This window comes from Sinocyclocheilus anshuiensis, unplaced genomic scaffold, assembly GCF_001515605.1.
Source record: "Sinocyclocheilus anshuiensis isolate Anshui unplaced genomic scaffold, SAMN03320099.WGS_v1.1 scaffold868, whole genome shotgun sequence".
NCBI lineage: Eukaryota > Metazoa > Chordata > Actinopteri > Cypriniformes > Cyprinidae > Sinocyclocheilus > Sinocyclocheilus anshuiensis.
In genome coordinates, this window is record NW_015552624.1 from 622,293 (window position 1) to 640,946 (window position 18,654).

General features: G+C 36.4%; 1 protein-coding gene across 1 annotated transcript; it reads right to left on the bottom strand.

The window, feature by feature from the left end:
- Nucleotides 1-12: 12 nt before the first annotated feature.
- LOC107666342 (carcinoembryonic antigen-related cell adhesion molecule 8-like) lies at nucleotides 13-18,127 on the bottom strand. The gene is made up of 10 exons (XM_016457601.1): nucleotides 18,029-18,127; nucleotides 17,773-17,826; nucleotides 17,041-17,322; nucleotides 16,119-16,400; nucleotides 14,209-14,478; nucleotides 7,712-7,990; nucleotides 6,738-6,992; nucleotides 5,127-5,247; nucleotides 1,829-1,874; nucleotides 13-1,359 (listed from the first exon to the last, which is right to left on the bottom strand). Exons 1-9 carry the CDS (start codon nucleotides 18,075-18,077, stop codon nucleotides 1,856-1,858), a joined length of 1,611 nt encoding a protein of 536 aa, XP_016313087.1. The 5' UTR covers nucleotides 18,078-18,127; the 3' UTR covers nucleotides 13-1,359; nucleotides 1,829-1,855.
- Nucleotides 18,128-18,654: the final 527 nt, after the last annotated feature.

Sequence of the window (18,654 nt, forward strand, 5' to 3'; positions counted from 1 at the left end):
TACATATGCCATATGAGAGCAGAGAGAGCAATATTTTTATTTTTGTGGCCGTAACTTAAAATTTTTTTTCCAAAAAGTGAAGGGATAAACTTTAAAATCTCTAAAAATGAATGGGAGATACCGGGGATAATGGCTGCTTCGCCCCTGTATACAAACAAACATATGAAGACATGCTCAGATTTTTTTTACAGATGCATCTCTATCTAGAGAGATCTAAGCAACATCAAACAGATCACTACAAGATCTTCAAGATCACTGCTCTGATTGAAGAAAAAAATTAAACAAATAAAGGAAAGAATCAGGAATGGATATCTGTTGATAAGAAGAAAAAAAAAACATTTTCTCACATACTGGAACACAATAATCAATTTAAACGTATAACACAAATACTTTAGAGTTTTAAACTTCAGATATGTTTGTGTCAACTCAAGGTGATTTTGAAAACAGGCCTGTTTTAGAACACGAATCCATTGGAATCCTGATTTACAGCAGGACGAATCGTTTTGGGGACCCCCAAGGACAGAGTAGCAATTTCGCTGCAAAACTGTGGTATGTCGTTGTCCGCAGAAATGCATTTTTTTCTTCTCGCTTCTCAGTTCAAGCATGTTGGAGCTTGCCTTACTCTTAAAATACAATGTGTATGACTCACTAAGAGACACGGGAAGAGACGAGGGGTTAAAAAAAGTGTAGCAAAACATGGCAAAGGTGTAAGAAGCTTCAAGCCTGCATCTGATCTCCAAGGCATGCTTTGCCACGAATGACCTTCCATCGACAACTCAACAATGCCTTCGGCTTCGAGTTAAGCTGGCCAAACGTTATCTTCATTGCCTTGGGACTTCCGAGCATGCTGAACAGGTCTTAAAATCTCGATGTTTCAGTGCCTTGTGGGTGCGTTGAGATCTCGAACACGTGACGGTCTCGTCACCCTTCAGTGCATTTCAGGCTGGATTTCGTTACCCAAAACAGAGCTCTTTCAAACTGACCTCTGAGACGTCAAGCCAGGACGACCGAGCTGTCTGCTTAGGGTCAGGTGAAGGATTGAGAGGGTGATGGAGGCTGTATTATGTTTCTTGAGGAACAAAGGAAGCTGTCCACTTCAGCCAAGGGAAGGAAGAGGCACAGGTAAAGGTAAACAGTCTCGCCGTTGACCTCTATCGTGTCCTTAAGACATGGGGTACGTTTGCACAGGGTATAACAGAAAAACAATGGGCATTTAAAAACACGTCGCGCTCCTGAAAGGGCCAAACCTTCAGGTTTAAGTCACTTGTGAGGGCAGTTTTTCCAGTTGCCTTGATAGAAGGCTTTTGCAGATAAAAAAAGACTGATAAATGGCTGAAGGGTTGGTCTTGAAGATATGCTCTGGGGAAGAGATGTACATATCTGGTTGAGTGCAAACAAATGTTGACAGACTAAGAATACGTTCAGCACATCGACGGCACATTCGAACGACACATATATTCCCCATTTGCCATTAAAATAACAATGCTGAGAGTAAAACAGGCTTCCATTGCAGAAAGCTTCCCACACCCAACAAACAGACATGAAAACAAGTTTTCTTGCGACAGCAGAGCCACTCCTCTGTTAGTCCTCCTGTCTTTTCAAGCATATCTTTGCGAAAGTGTACAGAGTGAAGTCAGGCACTTAATCAACACGTGCTGCCAAAACCGATACTGATATGCGATAAGGAAGTCTTTTGAAAGCCCGGAAGCATCATGCAGGTTACAGGAAAGTCAACAGCCTGAAGTCATTGCATAGAAAACAACAATAAATTAAGCTAAATAAATAATGTTAGTCTGCTGTACCGAAACAAAAGATGCTATGCACTTACCGGGTAACTTCACCACCAGGTCTCGCTTTAATATGGAGATGTAATGCTAAAGAAAAAAAGGGAAAAATCAAGTTATCGATAGAAGGAAGTAATTACATGATGAACAGATTATATTATTGCATACATGGAAGAATAATGAAATAAACTATCAAAGTTATGAAAGAATGGGGTGTAGTCACCACACAGAAACAATGGCTCTGCATAACTAAAATCCATAAGTGACTGAAGACTCCACTTACTATTAAGCTAACATTTTGATATGCCAAAAAGCATAAAGATACATACACACAAACTTTGGGTACAAGTCTATTTTTAATTAGCTTTAACTATTTTTATTGATTCATTTCAGTATTCAATGGAATAGAACTACACTACCATTCAAAAATGTTGGGGTTGGTAAGATTTTTGTTTTTAATGTTTTTGAATAACAGTCTCTTATGCTCACCAAAGATTCATTTATTTGATCAAAAATTCAGTAAAAACAGTAATATTGTGAGATATTATTACAATTTAAAATAAGAGTGTTCTATTTCAGTACGTTTTAAAATGCAATTTATTCCTGTGATGGAAAAGCTGAATTTTCAGCAGCCATTATAGTAGAAATCGAGATGGATTTTTTCTGTTCTTTGAAAAGAAAGTTTCAAAGAATAGCATTTATTAGAAATAGAAATCTCTTGTAAAGATTATAAATGTCTTTACTGTCACTTTTGATCAATTTAAAGCATCTTTGCTGAATAAAAGTGAAAAAAACAAAACAAATCTTACTAACTCCACACTTTTGAACAGTACATTTGTCCGCCCATTTTGAACCATATATTCCAGCAAAATACATTTCTGTTCCAGTGACAAAAAATATTTGACAAATTTGTGCAAATAGGTCAAACGCTCATAGCGTTTGTGAGACTTAATTGACATGCACGACAGATAACCAAATGAAATAAGCAAGCAACAAGACAGACAGTTGTGCAAGGCTGAAACCGCTGCAGAAATGCTAACAAGGGTAAGACACTGAGACAGAGACAGACGTGTGTGTACATGACTGACATTCCTAAATGATCTGCTTTTAATTCTGCTTCTGATTCTTTCCAGATACACTAGAGATTTGGATTAAAAGATAATAATATAGCAGATAACTGTAGGTAATTACGTCATTTCATCATTATTTTTATAATGATTTCCGAACGTTATCTATGACAGACATCAGAAAATAAATGAAGGGGAGTTGGGCTTCGCTCCCTCCCAGGATGCATTTGTCATTGATGAAAAACTCGAATTGCAACTTCCAGTTAATGATCTGATACATTTAGCTTAGTGAAACTCTTTAGATCTTTATACAAAATTTGCATTTCAAAAATTCAAGCTTATCTAAAAATTGACAAAGAAATGCAATGTACTATGGACGATAAATGAGGTCACTAATGTGAGACACCTATACCTGGGCGGATTTGCATGCAGTGTGTGTGTGTGTGTGTGTGTGTGTGTGTGTGTGTGTGTGTGTGTGTGTTTATATTTCTGTGAGTGTGCAGGCAACTGTGTGAGTCATGCTAGTTTCTTATCAAATAAACATCTCTCTGTTAGTCAAATCAGTTGCATTTACATATGATATCCCTCAAAGCTTAGTTTTGCATTTCCAGTATTTCCTGTCTTTCCATTTGCCTACATATGCAATCAAAATCCATTGAGCCTTCTATGAAATTATCAGTATTAAAGCTCTTCTTGTAGCGATTAGACGTTTGTCTAAACAAGACAGACTTTTCCGTGTACTATCATATATCTGATAAAATCAATGTCAAACTTTTTCCAGACTAAATTTAAAAAACATTGTCCTCTAGTTTCTTTATCTTTTAGCGCAAGATATAAATGCATGCTGCCGTCTGCGTTCAGAGTCAAGCGTAGAAGGACTGGGTGTGGAATTCTTGGCAAACAGACCTCACCACTTTGAGTATTTGGTGGTAAAAAGTTTGAAGAAGGGAAGAGACAGCCATTGATTTTAAGAACATAAAGGGAATAAACATGTCCTTAGCAACGGCCCAAAAAGGAATAGTAAACCCCAAAATGAAAATTCCAGTGTTAATCCAAACATTCCGAATATGATGTTGCGGAACACAAAAGATCAAACATATAAGAAATTTCAGGTATGGAATATAGTGTGTGAGTCATACAAATCAACTACTTTTTGTTGTTTCCTGTTTGGGTTTGAAACAGGTTTTGGAACAACATGACTGAATAAATAGAGATTTTTCATTTTCAAATGAACTTTTCCAATAACAGCACTTACTACAGTTTAAAAGATTGGGTCAGTAAATTTTTTTGGGGGGAAATAAATGATTACATTTATTCAGCAAGGATGCATTAAATTGATCAAAAGTAACTTTAAAAATATTTATAATGTTACAAAAGACTTATATTTTTAGAAATGCTGTTCTTTTGAACTTTCTATTCATCAGAACCCTGAAAAAAATTTATCATGGTAAAGAATTTTTTCTTATGCAGCAAATTAGCATATTAAAATGATTTCTGAAAGATTGTGCGACATTGAAGACTGGAGTAATGATGCTGAAAATTCAGCTTTGTATCACAGGAATACATTACATTTTAAAATATATTCAAATAGAAAACTGCTATTTTAAATTGCAATAATATTTCACAATTTTGCTGTTTTTACTGTATTTTTCATCTAATAAATGCGTCCTTGGTGAGTAAAACAAAAATTCTAAACAAAATTCTTACATACCACAGACAAGACTGAACAATATTGCCACATTATTAGCGCTGTATCGTCACACTGACAACACTATAAAAGACTGGAGTTACGAAAGAACAATAATCCAGTGTTTCCTGAATAACTGACTTAATTTTGTTTTAAACTGCCCCTTTGGCAAATCAAAGTGAATGGAATGGAATCAGGAAGTGGTAGAACGCGTCTTATCCTCTCTGACAACTATATCTTACAACACATGAGGGCTGTCTGAAGGTTTGCTGATTGACATAGTCATGTATCATGTTACTGAAACCACCCCCGTATCCTGTGAGGTCAGAATGTTAAGTGGTGAAGTCATTTGCATGTACAATCCAGAACTGTCATTGCCTAATGATTAGGTTTAAACATCTGAGGATGCAAAAAATGAGAAGAATGGGACAGGGGTGACATAGAGAGCAAAGATCTACAAGCTGACTGACAGCTTTTAAAGCTTAATTTTTGATTACCATTCAAAATCATTTCAAATCAAACCTATATTTATATGCACTGGATTTGCTGAATGTGACGAGAGGGAAGAGGCATGAATTTTAGACTTACTCTGAGCTTGATTTTTTCTTGCGCTTTATAATACAAGCAAGGATGACCACGGCCACAAGCACACCAATTACAATCCCAGCAATCGCTCCACCAGATAGGCCCTCATCTACCGCACCGACCTCTGCAAAACAGGAGGAGTTTATATTATTATAGACCAAACACACACACACACACACAGACACACACACACACACACACACACACACTACAAACACAAATGAAAACCACATTCTGTATATAAACATACATTTAGGGCCTAAAACTAACAGTCAGCTACACCTGCCAATGGTTTGGCACATGACTTGAGAAAATTAACCTGCCATCAATATGTTTTACCAGCCATGTAACTGTATGTGCATTATTTCATTAAAAAACAGTTAGAAAACATATCTAATTGCAGTTTTTATTTTTTATTATTAATAATTAAAAAATTAAAAGAATTAAATCAATAAAAATATCACTTTATTATTATTATTTTACATAACTGTACAATTTGACTTATATTATATGTGACCCTGGAGCACAAAACCAGTCTTAAGTCGCTGGGGTATATTTGTAGCAATAGCCAAAAACACATTGTATGGGTCAAAATTATTGACTTTTCTTTTATGCCAAAAATCATTAGGACATTAAGTAAAGATCATGTTCCATGAAGATATTTTGTACATTTCCTACCGTAAATACATCAAAACTTAATTTTTGATTAGTAATATGCATTGCTAAGAACTTCATCTGGACAACTTTAAAGGCGATTTTCTCAATATTTCGATTTTTTTGCACCCTCAGATTCCAGATTTTCAAATAGTTGTATCTCAGCCAAATATTGTCCTATCCTAACAAACCATACATCAATGGAAAGCTTATTTATTCAGCTTTCAGAGGATATATACATCTAAATTTCGAAAAATTGACCCTTATGACTGGTTTTGTGGTCCAGGGTCACAAATAATGTAAAGTAGCTAATATGAATGGCTGATGAGTTTTTAATTTGGCCAGAAAGCAGGATGTTTGATCACTGATTTAATGCCCTTGTTATTTTATTTAGTAGCAAATGAAAAAATTATTGAAATTAAATGAACATTTTACTTAATATTCACTCTAAATAAAACGGTTCATTTTGGCATTGAAATAATCAGACTTTTGCATTAATCTGTTAATCTGGCACATTATAAACTAATATTGTCAAAATAGACAATTAATCGGTTTGGCTGACAATATATCGGTCTAACTCTAGATATGAATTACCTCCCAAAATTGGCATTAATCAGTAGACACACTTAGCGGCTTATGCCAATAATGTAAAAATCCCTAAACACTGGAAAATATTACTTATATAATATTAGAATAATATTACATTAACAATTTATAATATCATATAATCAAATTATTATAATATAATGTAAATTAACGTGAAACATAAATATTAACTTATTATTTAATAAATCAGTCTTGCCAATATATCAGTATTTAATTTGACAGTATTTGAATTACAACTCAAAATTGGCATTAATCGGCATAATGGCCTATACCGATAATCTTAAAATGCCAAGATGTGGATTTTAGGTTTTGTGAGCTGAGAATGGGAATGAATCCTTGAACTGCCACATTTACCTGTGACTGCAAGTTTGTGAGTCGCTGAGTTCATCATTCTCGTGTTGGGGTTGAATGCCTCGCAGATGTACAGGCCACTGTCCGTGACCATGGCCTTCTCAATTGTAATGACTGCATGGCTGAAGTTCATCGCTGTACCGTTGAGTTTCCATGAGTATGTACTCGGAGGAACAGACTCTGCAGAGCAGGTTAATTTGACAAGTTCTTCAAACTTCACCTCTCTCTTCCCATCAACCTTCACGTTCACTGGACCATCTGTGGGACATCAGAGAGATTGGCTTAGTTAAGGAGGTCACATTTACATCAGAGTAATGCAAACAAACAGTCGGTAGCAACACAAGCAGAAAGGAAACCACCACCATTTGGCAAACATGATAGGCTAAATGTTTAGACAAGACAACAAAAGAGAAGTGATACAGGAATCACCATGTCCTAAGCAGCCACCACACATGTCTCTGTCCTCCAAAGTGGAACACTGCCCAAAGTGATGAAATCTCAGCCAATCAGAATGTTTAATTTTCAGCAATGCATATATAACAGGTGGATTTATGATCAATGAGATTTCAGTGATACAATGGGAAAAAAATAGATATTATATGAATTAATCGTGAATCTTGTAATCGTGTAATAATAAATATCTAAAATTAAAATAAATTATTAATTGAATGTAAAATGTATAATACATAATACATTTTTAATAAATAAAAAATGTATTAATAAAATTAAATATATATTAATTACAATATATAAATAATGTATACAATAAAATATATAAATTTAAACCTTTTAAAAATCACGTCTGGTTGAGTCACAGTGAAGGTGAACAATTATTATGTAAAGCCCCTATGTTAATTGTTGCATTCAATTCAACACAACAATTCATGTACGAATAGATTTACTGTATGAACGATCATAGTGAAGAGCAGATCACATAAACAGTATTACAATGAAACTATCCTCTCTTGGATACTTACAGTTGATCACCATCTTATAGGTGCTTTCGTCTTTGTTGACTTTGTTCTTCAGCTGGCACGTGTAGTCGCCCGCATCCTCTCTAACAACTTTAACGATGGTCAGAGTTTTCTTGTCGGCTGAGAGAATGACACGGTCACCAGGAGTCAGAGGTTTGCTGTCCTTCAGCCATTCCACGCTTTCGGCTTTTCCAGTGGCTGCCGAGCAGGTGATGTTGACCGTGCTGTTGCCAGCGATGAGAAGTGATCGGGAGATGGAGATATTTGTTCCAGATAAGGCCTCTAGCAAAACAGAATAGATGAGAAGACAAAAAAATAAGTGATGCTTTCAGATTATGGACCCTCAACGACAGACATAATGTCAGTTAGCAGGAGAGAATAAAGTTTGAAAAGTTCTTTCGCTCAACAAAGCTGCATTTATTTAATTTAAAATGCAGTATAAATAGTAATATTGTGAAATATTATTACAATTTAAAACAACAGTTTGCTCTTTGAATATATTTTAAAATGTAATTTATTCCTGTGATGCAAAGCTGAATTTTCAGCATCATTACTCCAGTCTTCAGCGTCACATGATCCTTCAGAAATCATTCTGATATGCTGATTCGCCGCTCAAGAAACATTTCTGATTATTATCAATGTCGAAAACAGTTGTGCTGCTTCATATTTTTGTGAAAACCTTTTTTTTTTTGATCTGTCGATGAATAGAAAGTTCAAAAGAACAGCATTTTTTTTGAAACAATCTTTTTTTGTCACTTTTGATACATTTCATGCTGAATAAAAGTATCAACTTCTTTCAAAAAAGAAACAAAAATCATACTGACCGCAAACTTTAGAATGGTAATGTAAACAGCACATAAAAACAGATTAAACTCAGATTGGTAACTTTCTGTCTAAGTGGGTGATTCTTGCCTAGAAAAAGATGCTAAGACAATCCTGGCCGGGATTTCTAAATTACCTTTGTTTTCCCATTCTTTTCATACCTGCTGAAGTTAATGACTGACAAGTAGTTTGACCAATAGCGGGGCATATGAGAAGGCGGGATCTACAGAGAACAGTCAAAGCAATGCAAATACATGTACACATAATGTATAAAGACTTTAGAGAGCACATCAAATAGAAAACAAAGCCAAACCCGGACATTTTAGGCAATTTGGACATCCGGCCAGGACATGCCTAGGAAAAACAGGACATCTGGTCACCCTATGAGATAACCTCTCAACAGCTTCATTCACCACACATTTACAGTACTTTTTGACCATTGCCTTCTTTTTTTTCTGGCACTATTTTCTTGTTTGTTCAGACATCATTACTGTGGAATATACCAGTCTGATTCAGACACATTGCATTGACCAAATACCTGCAACTCTACCGTTCAGCACACATTGTCTTCCTCCTCACCGCCTGTGTTTTTAGTTTCGGGTAAGACGCATGAAACAGCTGCAAATGAACTCTCTTAATTCATCTAGAAAACTTTCGAGACATGCATTTGTAACCCAAGAGAGTTCTTCATATTAGATCTCATGAAATCTGTTTTGCATGAACGGTTTGCATTAAAATTTTATACAAAATCACTGACACAAAAACGCATTATGGTTACAACTTTAAGATGAACCCTGCCCTGACAGATCACTCCAGTATTCTGCAAGTGAAACCTTAGCCAAGCGGTACCTGCCCAAAACGTATGTGACGTCAGACAGTTTGTATTCTGCTTTCTTTAGAGTGTGGGTTTCACACATGTGGAAACACCTCAGGGGAAGACACAGTTCTTTACAAAAGCCACAGAGCCTGAGACCACAGGTTCAGAAGCCGTGTAAAATCAATCTGCTTTCAATCAAAGAAAGCAGAACATTCCTGAAACTTCCACCCACTAATGTGAGCCGAGGCAGACCTCAGAGTAAAGCAGACGAACAGGTTCATCTTTTAAAAGCACTTGTAAGCCAGGAAGCCATTTTGAATAATGACAAATAGACAGACAAAAAGCCATTGCTTGGTGATATTAAAAAGTATAGTTCACCCACAAACGAAAATTCTGTCAACGTCATTCCAACCTTGTATGACTTTCTTTTTTTCAGTGTAACATCAAAGCACAAATTCTGAAGAGCAACCAGCTGATTTTTTTTTTTTTAACATGCAATTACAATTAATGGGGTTCTGAAGCTTTCAAGCTTTTCAAATGATGAAAATGCATCTTGATCTTGATTGATTAATAAATTGAAAAGGACTATTGGACATATTAAGAAGAGCTAAGGAAGATGTCAAGATTAAGTCTCAGCTTAAATTTCTGTCTGTTCCTCATTTAAAGTTATCGTAGGATTTCGGAAGATTTGGAATATAGTGCATTATGAGTATTATTTTTATGCTGTCTTTGCGTCCTTTTTGAAGTTTCAAAGCCTCAGTTCCCACTTGTTGTAATTGCATTGGAGAAGTGCAACCAGCAGCAATTCAACTTTTGTGTTCCAAGGAAGAAAGTCATGCGGGACTGGAATGACACGAGTACTTAATGAATAAGAATTTCCATTTCAAAGTAAACTAACTCTTCATCATTTAACAGAGATCTCAAATCTCATTTCAGTTTAGTTTCCATTGTCCTTTCAAGGCAAATATACTTGTTCCTCTTCCAGAGTACTTCAATTTTTTTAATTCTTATCTCACTTCTTGGCAATGAAGCCACCGTGGTAAAGCATCTCTATCTCTGTTCTGCCCCATTGCTAATCAAAAGATTTCAACGGATGTATTTGCTAACTTACACTCTTAAAAACGATGGTGGTTCTACGCAGCCTCTTAACAAGAACTATTTTTCACTAGATTGTTCTTTAGAGAATAAATAAAGTGATATTTTATATAAATATGGATTAAAACGATGTAAATTCAACTACAAATTATGTAAAAGGACATAATGTACTGTTTTTGTAACTGAACCTCCCAATGTGTCTCATAGCCACTTGGTTGGCCACAAATTAGCGAAATAGCAATGAGAGTTAGTAAGGCTACGTTCACACTGTCAGTTTTTGGGATTGACAACTGCATTTTCTTTACAGGTGTGAGTCTCGAAATGTCCCGTTCACACAGCAGCTTACAGTTGTGTTTAGAATACTGTCTGTATGAACGTGCAACGGGAGTCAAGCCCGTATATGTCGAAAACAGTTGTGCTGCTTCATATTTTTGTGAAAACCTTTTTTTTTTTGATCTGTCGATGAATAGAAAGTTCAAAAGAACAGCATTTTTTTTGAAACAATCTTTTTTTGTCACTTTTGATACATTTCATGCTGAATAAAAGTATCAACTTCTTTCAAAAAAGAAACAAAAATCATACTGACCGCAAACTTTAGAATGGTAATGTAAACAGCACATAAAAACAGATTAAACTCAGATTGGTAACTTTCTGTCTAAGTGGGTGATTCTTGCCTAGAAAAAGATGCTAAGACAATCCTGGCCGGGATTTCTAAATTACCTTTGTTTTCCCATTCTTTTCATACCTGCTGAAGTTAATGACTGACAAGTAGTTTGACCAATAGCGGGGCATATGAGAAGGCGGGATCTACAGAGAACAGTCAAAGCAATGCAAATACATGTACACATAATGTATAAAGACTTTAGAGAGCACATCAAATAGAAAACAAAGCCAAACCCGGACATTTTAGGCAATTTGGACATCCGGCCAGGACATGCCTAGGAAAAACAGGACATCTGGTCACCCTATGAGATAACCTCTCAACAGCTTCATTCACCACACATTTACAGTACTTTTTGACCATTGCCTTTTTTTTTTTCTGGCACTATTTTCTTGTTTGTTCAGACATCATTACTGTGGAATATACCAGTCTGATTCAGACACATTGCATTGACCAAATACCTGCAACTCTACCGTTCAGCACACATTGTCTTCCTCCTCACCGCCTGTGTTTTTAGTTTCGGGTAAGACGCATGAAACAGCTGCAAATGAACTCTCTTAATTCATCTAGAAAACTTTCGAGACATGCATTTGTAACCCAAGAGAGTTCTTCATATTAGATCTCATGAAATCTGTTTTGCATGAACGGTTTGCATTAAAATTTTATACAAAATCACTGACACAAAAACGCATTATGGTTACAACTTTAAGATGAACCCTGCCCTGACAGATCACTCCAGTATTCTGCAAGTGAAACCTTAGCCAAGCGGTACCTGCCCAAAACGTATGTGACGTCAGACAGTTTGTATTCTGCTTTCTTTAGAGTGTGGGTTTCACACATGTGGAAACACCTCAGGGGAAGACACAGTTCTTTACAAAAGCCACAGAGCCTGAGACCACAGGTTCAGAAGCCGTGTAAAATCAATCTGCTTTCAATCAAAGAAAGCAGAACATTCCTGAAACTTCCACCCACTAATGTGAGCCGAGGCAGACCTCAGAGTAAAGCAGACGAACAGGTTCATCTTTTAAAAGCACTTGTAAGCCAGGAAGCCATTTTGAATAATGACAAATAGACAGACAAAAAGCCATTGCTTGGTGATATTAAAAAGTATAGTTCACCCACAAACGAAAATTCTGTCAACGTCATTCCAACCTTGTATGACTTTCTTTTTTTCAGTGTAACATCAAAGCACAAATTCTGAAGAGCAACCAGCTGATTTTTTTTTTTTTAACATGCAATTACAATTAATGGGGTTCTGAAGCTTTCAAGCTTTTCAAATGATGAAAATGCATCTTGATCTTGATTGATTAATAAATTGAAAAGGACTATTGGACATATTAAGAAGAGCTAAGGAAGATGTCAAGATTAAGTCTCAGCTTAAATTTCTGTCTGTTCCTCATTTAAAGTTATCGTAGGATTTCGGAAGATTTGGAATATAGTGCATTATGAGTATTATTTTTATGCTGTCTTTGCGTCCTTTTTGAAGTTTCAAAGCCTCAGTTCCCACTTGTTGTAATTGCATTGGAGAAGTGCAACCAGCAGCAATTCAACTTTTGTGTTCCAAGGAAGAAAGTCATGCGGGACTGGAATGACACGAGTACTTAATGAATAAGAATTTCCATTTCAAAGTAAACTAACTCTTCATCATTTAACAGAGATCTCAAATCTCATTTCAGTTTAGTTTCCATTGTCCTTTCAAGGCAAATATACTTGTTCCTCTTCCAGAGTACTTCAATTTTTTTAATTCTTATCTCGCTTCTTGGCAATGAAGCCACCGTGGTAAAGCATCTCTATCTCTGTTCTGCCCCATTGCTAATCAAAAGATTTCAACGGATGTATTTGCTAACTTACACTCTTAAAAACGATGGTGGTTCTACGCAGCCTCTTAACAAGAACTATTTTTCACTAGATTGTTCTTTAGAGAATAAATAAAGTGATATTTTATATAAATATGGATTAAAACGATGTAAATTCAACTACAAATTATGTAAAAGGACATAATGTACTGTTTTTGTAACTGAACCTCCCAATGTGTCTCATAGCCACTTGGTTGGCCACAAATTAGCGAAATAGCAATGAGAGTTAGTAAGGCTACGTTCACACTGTCAGTTTTTGGGATTGACAACTGCATTTTCTTTACAGGTGTGAGTCTCGAAATTCACACAGCACACAGCAGCTTACAGTTGTGTTTAGAATACTGTCTGTATGAACGTGCAACGGGAGTCAAGCCCGTATTCCTTACTAGTAACCATAGTGACAGTGACCAAAGTAAAATCAAAGATGGCGACGTCCATAAAACTGAAAGTCGCATCACTTTCTGACACGACAAGAGTCCAATCGAGCCGCGAGTTCTTTCATCAAATCTTCATTAACCAACAGCAGCTTTTAAATTTTGGCAGAGAGCGGACCATTTGAATCGCGCGCAGAACACAAAACTGACGGGAGCGGAGGCTACGGTGGAAAACTGACGGGATCTAAAACGTTCAGATGACACGCAGCTCATTTCTCCATCACTGTAAGTTACCGAAAACACACATGAAAACACGTAACACACGGTAGACACGCGTTTGTGCGGCAGAGCGGCTCTCTCTCGCACTGTATGATGTGACAGACAACTAATTTTCCAGTCTGGTTCCGTTCACACAGCGCGAGTGTTCAGAGAATGCGGTTGTGAGTCCTGAAAATGTACAGGTGTGAGTTCGGTTACAGAATGCGGTTGTGAGTCCTGAAAATTTACAGGTGTGACTTTGGTTACAGAATGCGGTTGTGAGTCCTGAAAATTTACAGGTGTGAGTTCGGTTACAGAATGCGGTTGTGAGTCTGTGAGGGGTGTACTCACTTCTGTGAGATACTGTATATTATGAACAGTAATTTCCTAAAAAAATGTTTATCATCATCAACTTATCATTGTCAATGTGATTTGAGAATAAAAAATAAAAAAACATTCTCATTGGTTCTTATTGGAACATATTTTTTATAGTGGACTGTATGCATTTGCATTTACTCAAACTGCTGTAATAGTAGTACTAGAGAAACAATGCACAATTGATGCAACTTCCGTTTGTATTCAAAGCATCTCTACATGACTTCAGGCTTCTGACTTACCCAGAACAGACACCACAGCAACCAGCGATGGAACGTAGCGGTTGGTCTTCGCATTGTAGGCCACACAGCTATAGTTTCCACTGTTTGTTTCATCTACATTGGTGAGGGTAATGCTGGCCGTGGTCTTCTGAGGCATCTCCTCCCCATTAAGCATCCACTGGAGCTGAGCGGAAGGGTCAGACTGGGCTGAGCATGTGAGTGTTAAGTTAGAGCCTTTCTTAAGAAATGAATCTGTTGGAGTCTGTGTCATGACGACTTTCTCTGGGCCATCTAGATAAAGGAAAAAAATAAGAAGAAAATGCTGATGAAAAAGAGGCACAAGTAAAGGTTCCTAAAGTACTTGCAAGGCAGCTATGTTTTAGAGATTTTAGATAAATCCCAATACATTTTTTAAGGAAATACAATCTAGTTTTTGAATATATGTTTTTACTAGAAGAAAAAACATCAAATGTTGTGTCTTGTTACATCATTTCACATCCTCCATTTTTTTAGGATAGTGTAAATGTTATCTTTAAATGAGGAGGATGTATTTTGAGTATCAGGATGTGGTTACAGTTCAAATTTAGGCCAATGAATCTTACTGCAACTCAAAAATATTTTTAGAAAGCATTGATAGTCTAAGACTCAAGAGATTCTGCTGCAATGCATTTACTTCATGACCAAACCATGCACTTCAAAGAGATTTGATCTGGACCTGTTTAGAATGTAAATGCACACATCCACAAACAAACACTATTTTAAAACATTCATCCTCTTCCTGCTGTTCACAAGCTCATTCACAACCATATTTTATCTTAGCTCAGCTTGCATTTTTTCCTGCACCTGCAGCAGTACCTGTCTGAACTAGAAAGTCTCTTCTGATCTCTGCTGTCATGTGTGCTTTCTAGTGCACACCATCTGCAGAGACAAAGACTGGAGACAGTAAAAACAAAAGACAACCTTAAAGGGGTCATATGATGCGATTTCAAGTTTTCCTTTCTCTTTGGAGTGTTACAAGCTGATTGTGCATAGATAAGATCCCTGAAGTTGCAAAGACTAAAGTCTCAAAACCAAAGAGATATTCTTTATCAAAGTTAAGACTCTGCCACACCCCCCTAAAACGGCTCGTTCTAACATGCCCCCACATATCTACCTCACTATGTGGAAATATTTGCATAATGCTGCCCAAATGTGCAAGCAAAGAAAGAAGGCGCACCAAATAATGATCTTTAAAAAAGCATCATATGACCCCTTTAACTTATCTGCACCAGTACTGCTCAAATCATAGAGTGTATTAGTAAGTTTTACTGCAAGTGTTTGTATGCGCAGACATGTGTGAATTTATGTGTGAAGACACATAATCAGCTTTGTTGTAAAACCAGGGTCATCATGTAACACATTTCCATTATTATTGTCTTAATAAAATAGTTCAGCCAAAAAAATTAAGTTGTGGCATATTTACACAATAATACAAAAAAGTGCCAAAGACCTTCGGAACAGACCGAAATGTAATTAGCTTTTAATTGATAATCTTCCCCTATGCTAAACCTTACATTTATCCCATATTCGTGCCAAAAAATGGTACATTGTGTTCATGCTACTTCACATGCCACTCCGGAGTAACCTGGACAAAAACTAGGTACAAACAAGAGGATTTTCAATTAAAAACAACTAAAATTGTGAACTGTTCCTCACACAATGCTATAGAATGGCTTCTAACCGCTTGTAATATAGTGCAGAAGTTGTATGCACCACTTATGGTGCAATTTTTCATGGAAAAGTATTGCGTAAACATAAAAGATTACATCATATGGGCTTGGAACGATGTAAGGGTGAGTAATCAATGACAACTTTTTTGCTGAACTATTCCTTTAAAGGCATTTGTGTATTTGTCTCAGACTAAGCGTGTGTGGGTGTGATCAGGTACGTACAGCTCACAGTGAGATTGAAGGGAGCGCTCCTCCCTGACTCCAGTGCATTCTCTGCAATGCAGACGATGGGTCCTCGCAGATCTGTACGGCGAACTTCAGCGATAGTTAGCTCATTGCCAACTGTGTTTAGCTGTACATGCGTGCCATCCACCACCAAAGGGTCTGAACCGTTCATCCACTTGTATGTAAAGGAGCCTTTGGCAGAGCAGGTAAGAACCACGGTGCTGTTGAACTCTACAGCTTCAGGTACATTCGATGAAATCTTAACGTCCGTTACGGGTTCTGGAGAAAAGAGAAGAAAACCATGGATTGTGTCCATTCAGAAACATCTTTGCTCTTGCTTAGACTTTCCAAAGGAATGAAACCTTAGAGAAACCTGAAGTTAAGTGCCTTGCTCAAGGCCATAATAGTGACAGGTCATGACTTGCTTCTTGGGCGATCCAACCAACAACCTTTGGATAACCAACCCTGAGATTTGACAACATACATCTTACATCAAGAAAGCCTCCTAGACAGATCTAAAGTCTGTCAACGCTTGATCTCAAGTCACTGAATGAATGTCTTTAAAATGAATCATGCTGCAATCATAAGTTTAAATCAAGTCATAAAATGAGTCATCACTACTATCCACTAGGGCTGATTCAATCATACCATTCATTGTTCTCAAAAACCAAATGCAAATTCCATATTATCTGAAATTAACCCAATGCTTGGCTGTGAGATTAACCGTTTTTGTTATTCAGTGCAACTCTGTCTTAAAGAACTGCTGTGAAGTTCACATTTAGTGTTCAATTAATGCTTTATTAACAAATTTGTGCGGGACTTTATTCATCTGCTCAGACATTCAGCCACTAGGCTTCACCACCCCAGTGTCTAGTCTCTCACTGTATACCTTTGATTGCACTGGATAGTCAATACTTACCAAGAACCTCAAGATCAATCTGTCCAGACAGTTGCTTTCCCAAGACAGTGACTACAGTGAGAGTATATTCCCCTCCATCCTCCTTCACCAGCGGCCCGAGCTGAAGCTCACACGTCGTCTTATTGTAGATGATTCTGCTGGCGTATTTCTCATCAATGTTTTCGGTGTTTGATGATAGAATGCTTGTGATTATTGGTGCAATTCCTTGACCTTTGAAATTCCATGTTACGGTTAGAAAATCCTGTGTTGAGGTGATTGTTGTCTTGAAGGTCACATGTTTACCTGGTCCATGAGGTAAAGAGAAATCTAGATAAATCTAGACAAATCTAAACACCTTTGCTAAGTTCTTAGAAAGTATTTAATGAATCGTTTTTTACATTTTTAAATAATATTTGGATATAATGAACCAATGGTGGTGCAACCATCTATTGAAAATATACTCGAATACTATTCTTGCACCTTGAATATGTGAGTACACAACAACAGGTTTTCTTGTCACATGACAACAAAATGGCTTGGTTATGCCACACTGAATTTGATTTGGCAGACATTTTTTTTAAGTAATAATAACTCAAATAAATTCCTAAAATAAATAATACATTGTGGCAAACTTCTAAACTACAAAATTACTGAAAGCACTTCTTTTCCATACATTTCAACATTAATAAATATCAAAATTATTTTAAAATAGATAACAAAAACGCACCGCCCCATGGATAAACCACTACTCACCGATAACGCCGTTCGTTTTGTCGCTGAGAAGCGGACTGCCCTCGGAACAGCAACCTATAAGAAGAATGGTTTTCAATCAGGACACTTAAGGATAAAAATAAAACTACACATTACACATTATGTCCTGGTGTAGGCTACTGTTTAAAATCTTTAAATGAAATTTAGATACAACGTTTTAATTTTGGAAATGTAAAAATAAATGTCTAAATGTGCTAAGTGACATTTTTATCTTTTTTAATTTTAGTTTTTAACTTACCGAGAACGGCCAAAATGAGCAAAGCTAGCCAAAAGTTACAGAAATCCATATGGAGAGATGTGGAGCCTGGAAGACAGACAGGAATGTGAGACGGTGTGAACTCTCTGTAAGAACTTGAGAAAGCTACCGCGACACACCCAACCAGTTTATCTGAAACCCCGCCCCGTTCAACCTGTAGGCTACTCTTCTGATGTCATAGTTTACTGTGCTTCATTAATGGGAAACATTGCCCCCTAGTATTCGTCATTGGCATTTTTTTCCTCACCACATAAAAGCACACAGCATATTGCCTATTTGCATAGAATACTAAATCAGTGAATGTAAACAAACTGTCAGTAGCCTATAAATAATTATGGCTGTTTTATTTATCAAGTAAAATCAGCATTAAATACAAAAGCACGCACAAGATCAGGCTAACATGTTAACATTGAAATATGTGCACGTAAAAAAACGTAAAAATAAATAATAAAATTTTTAATAACACATAGGCCTGCAAATATAAATAAAATTAATAATAATATATCAATTTTATATAAAATAAACGTAAACTATACCAATAAATGTGAATACAATTATTATAAATAAAAAACATATATAAAACATAAATAATAAAACATATAAACAAG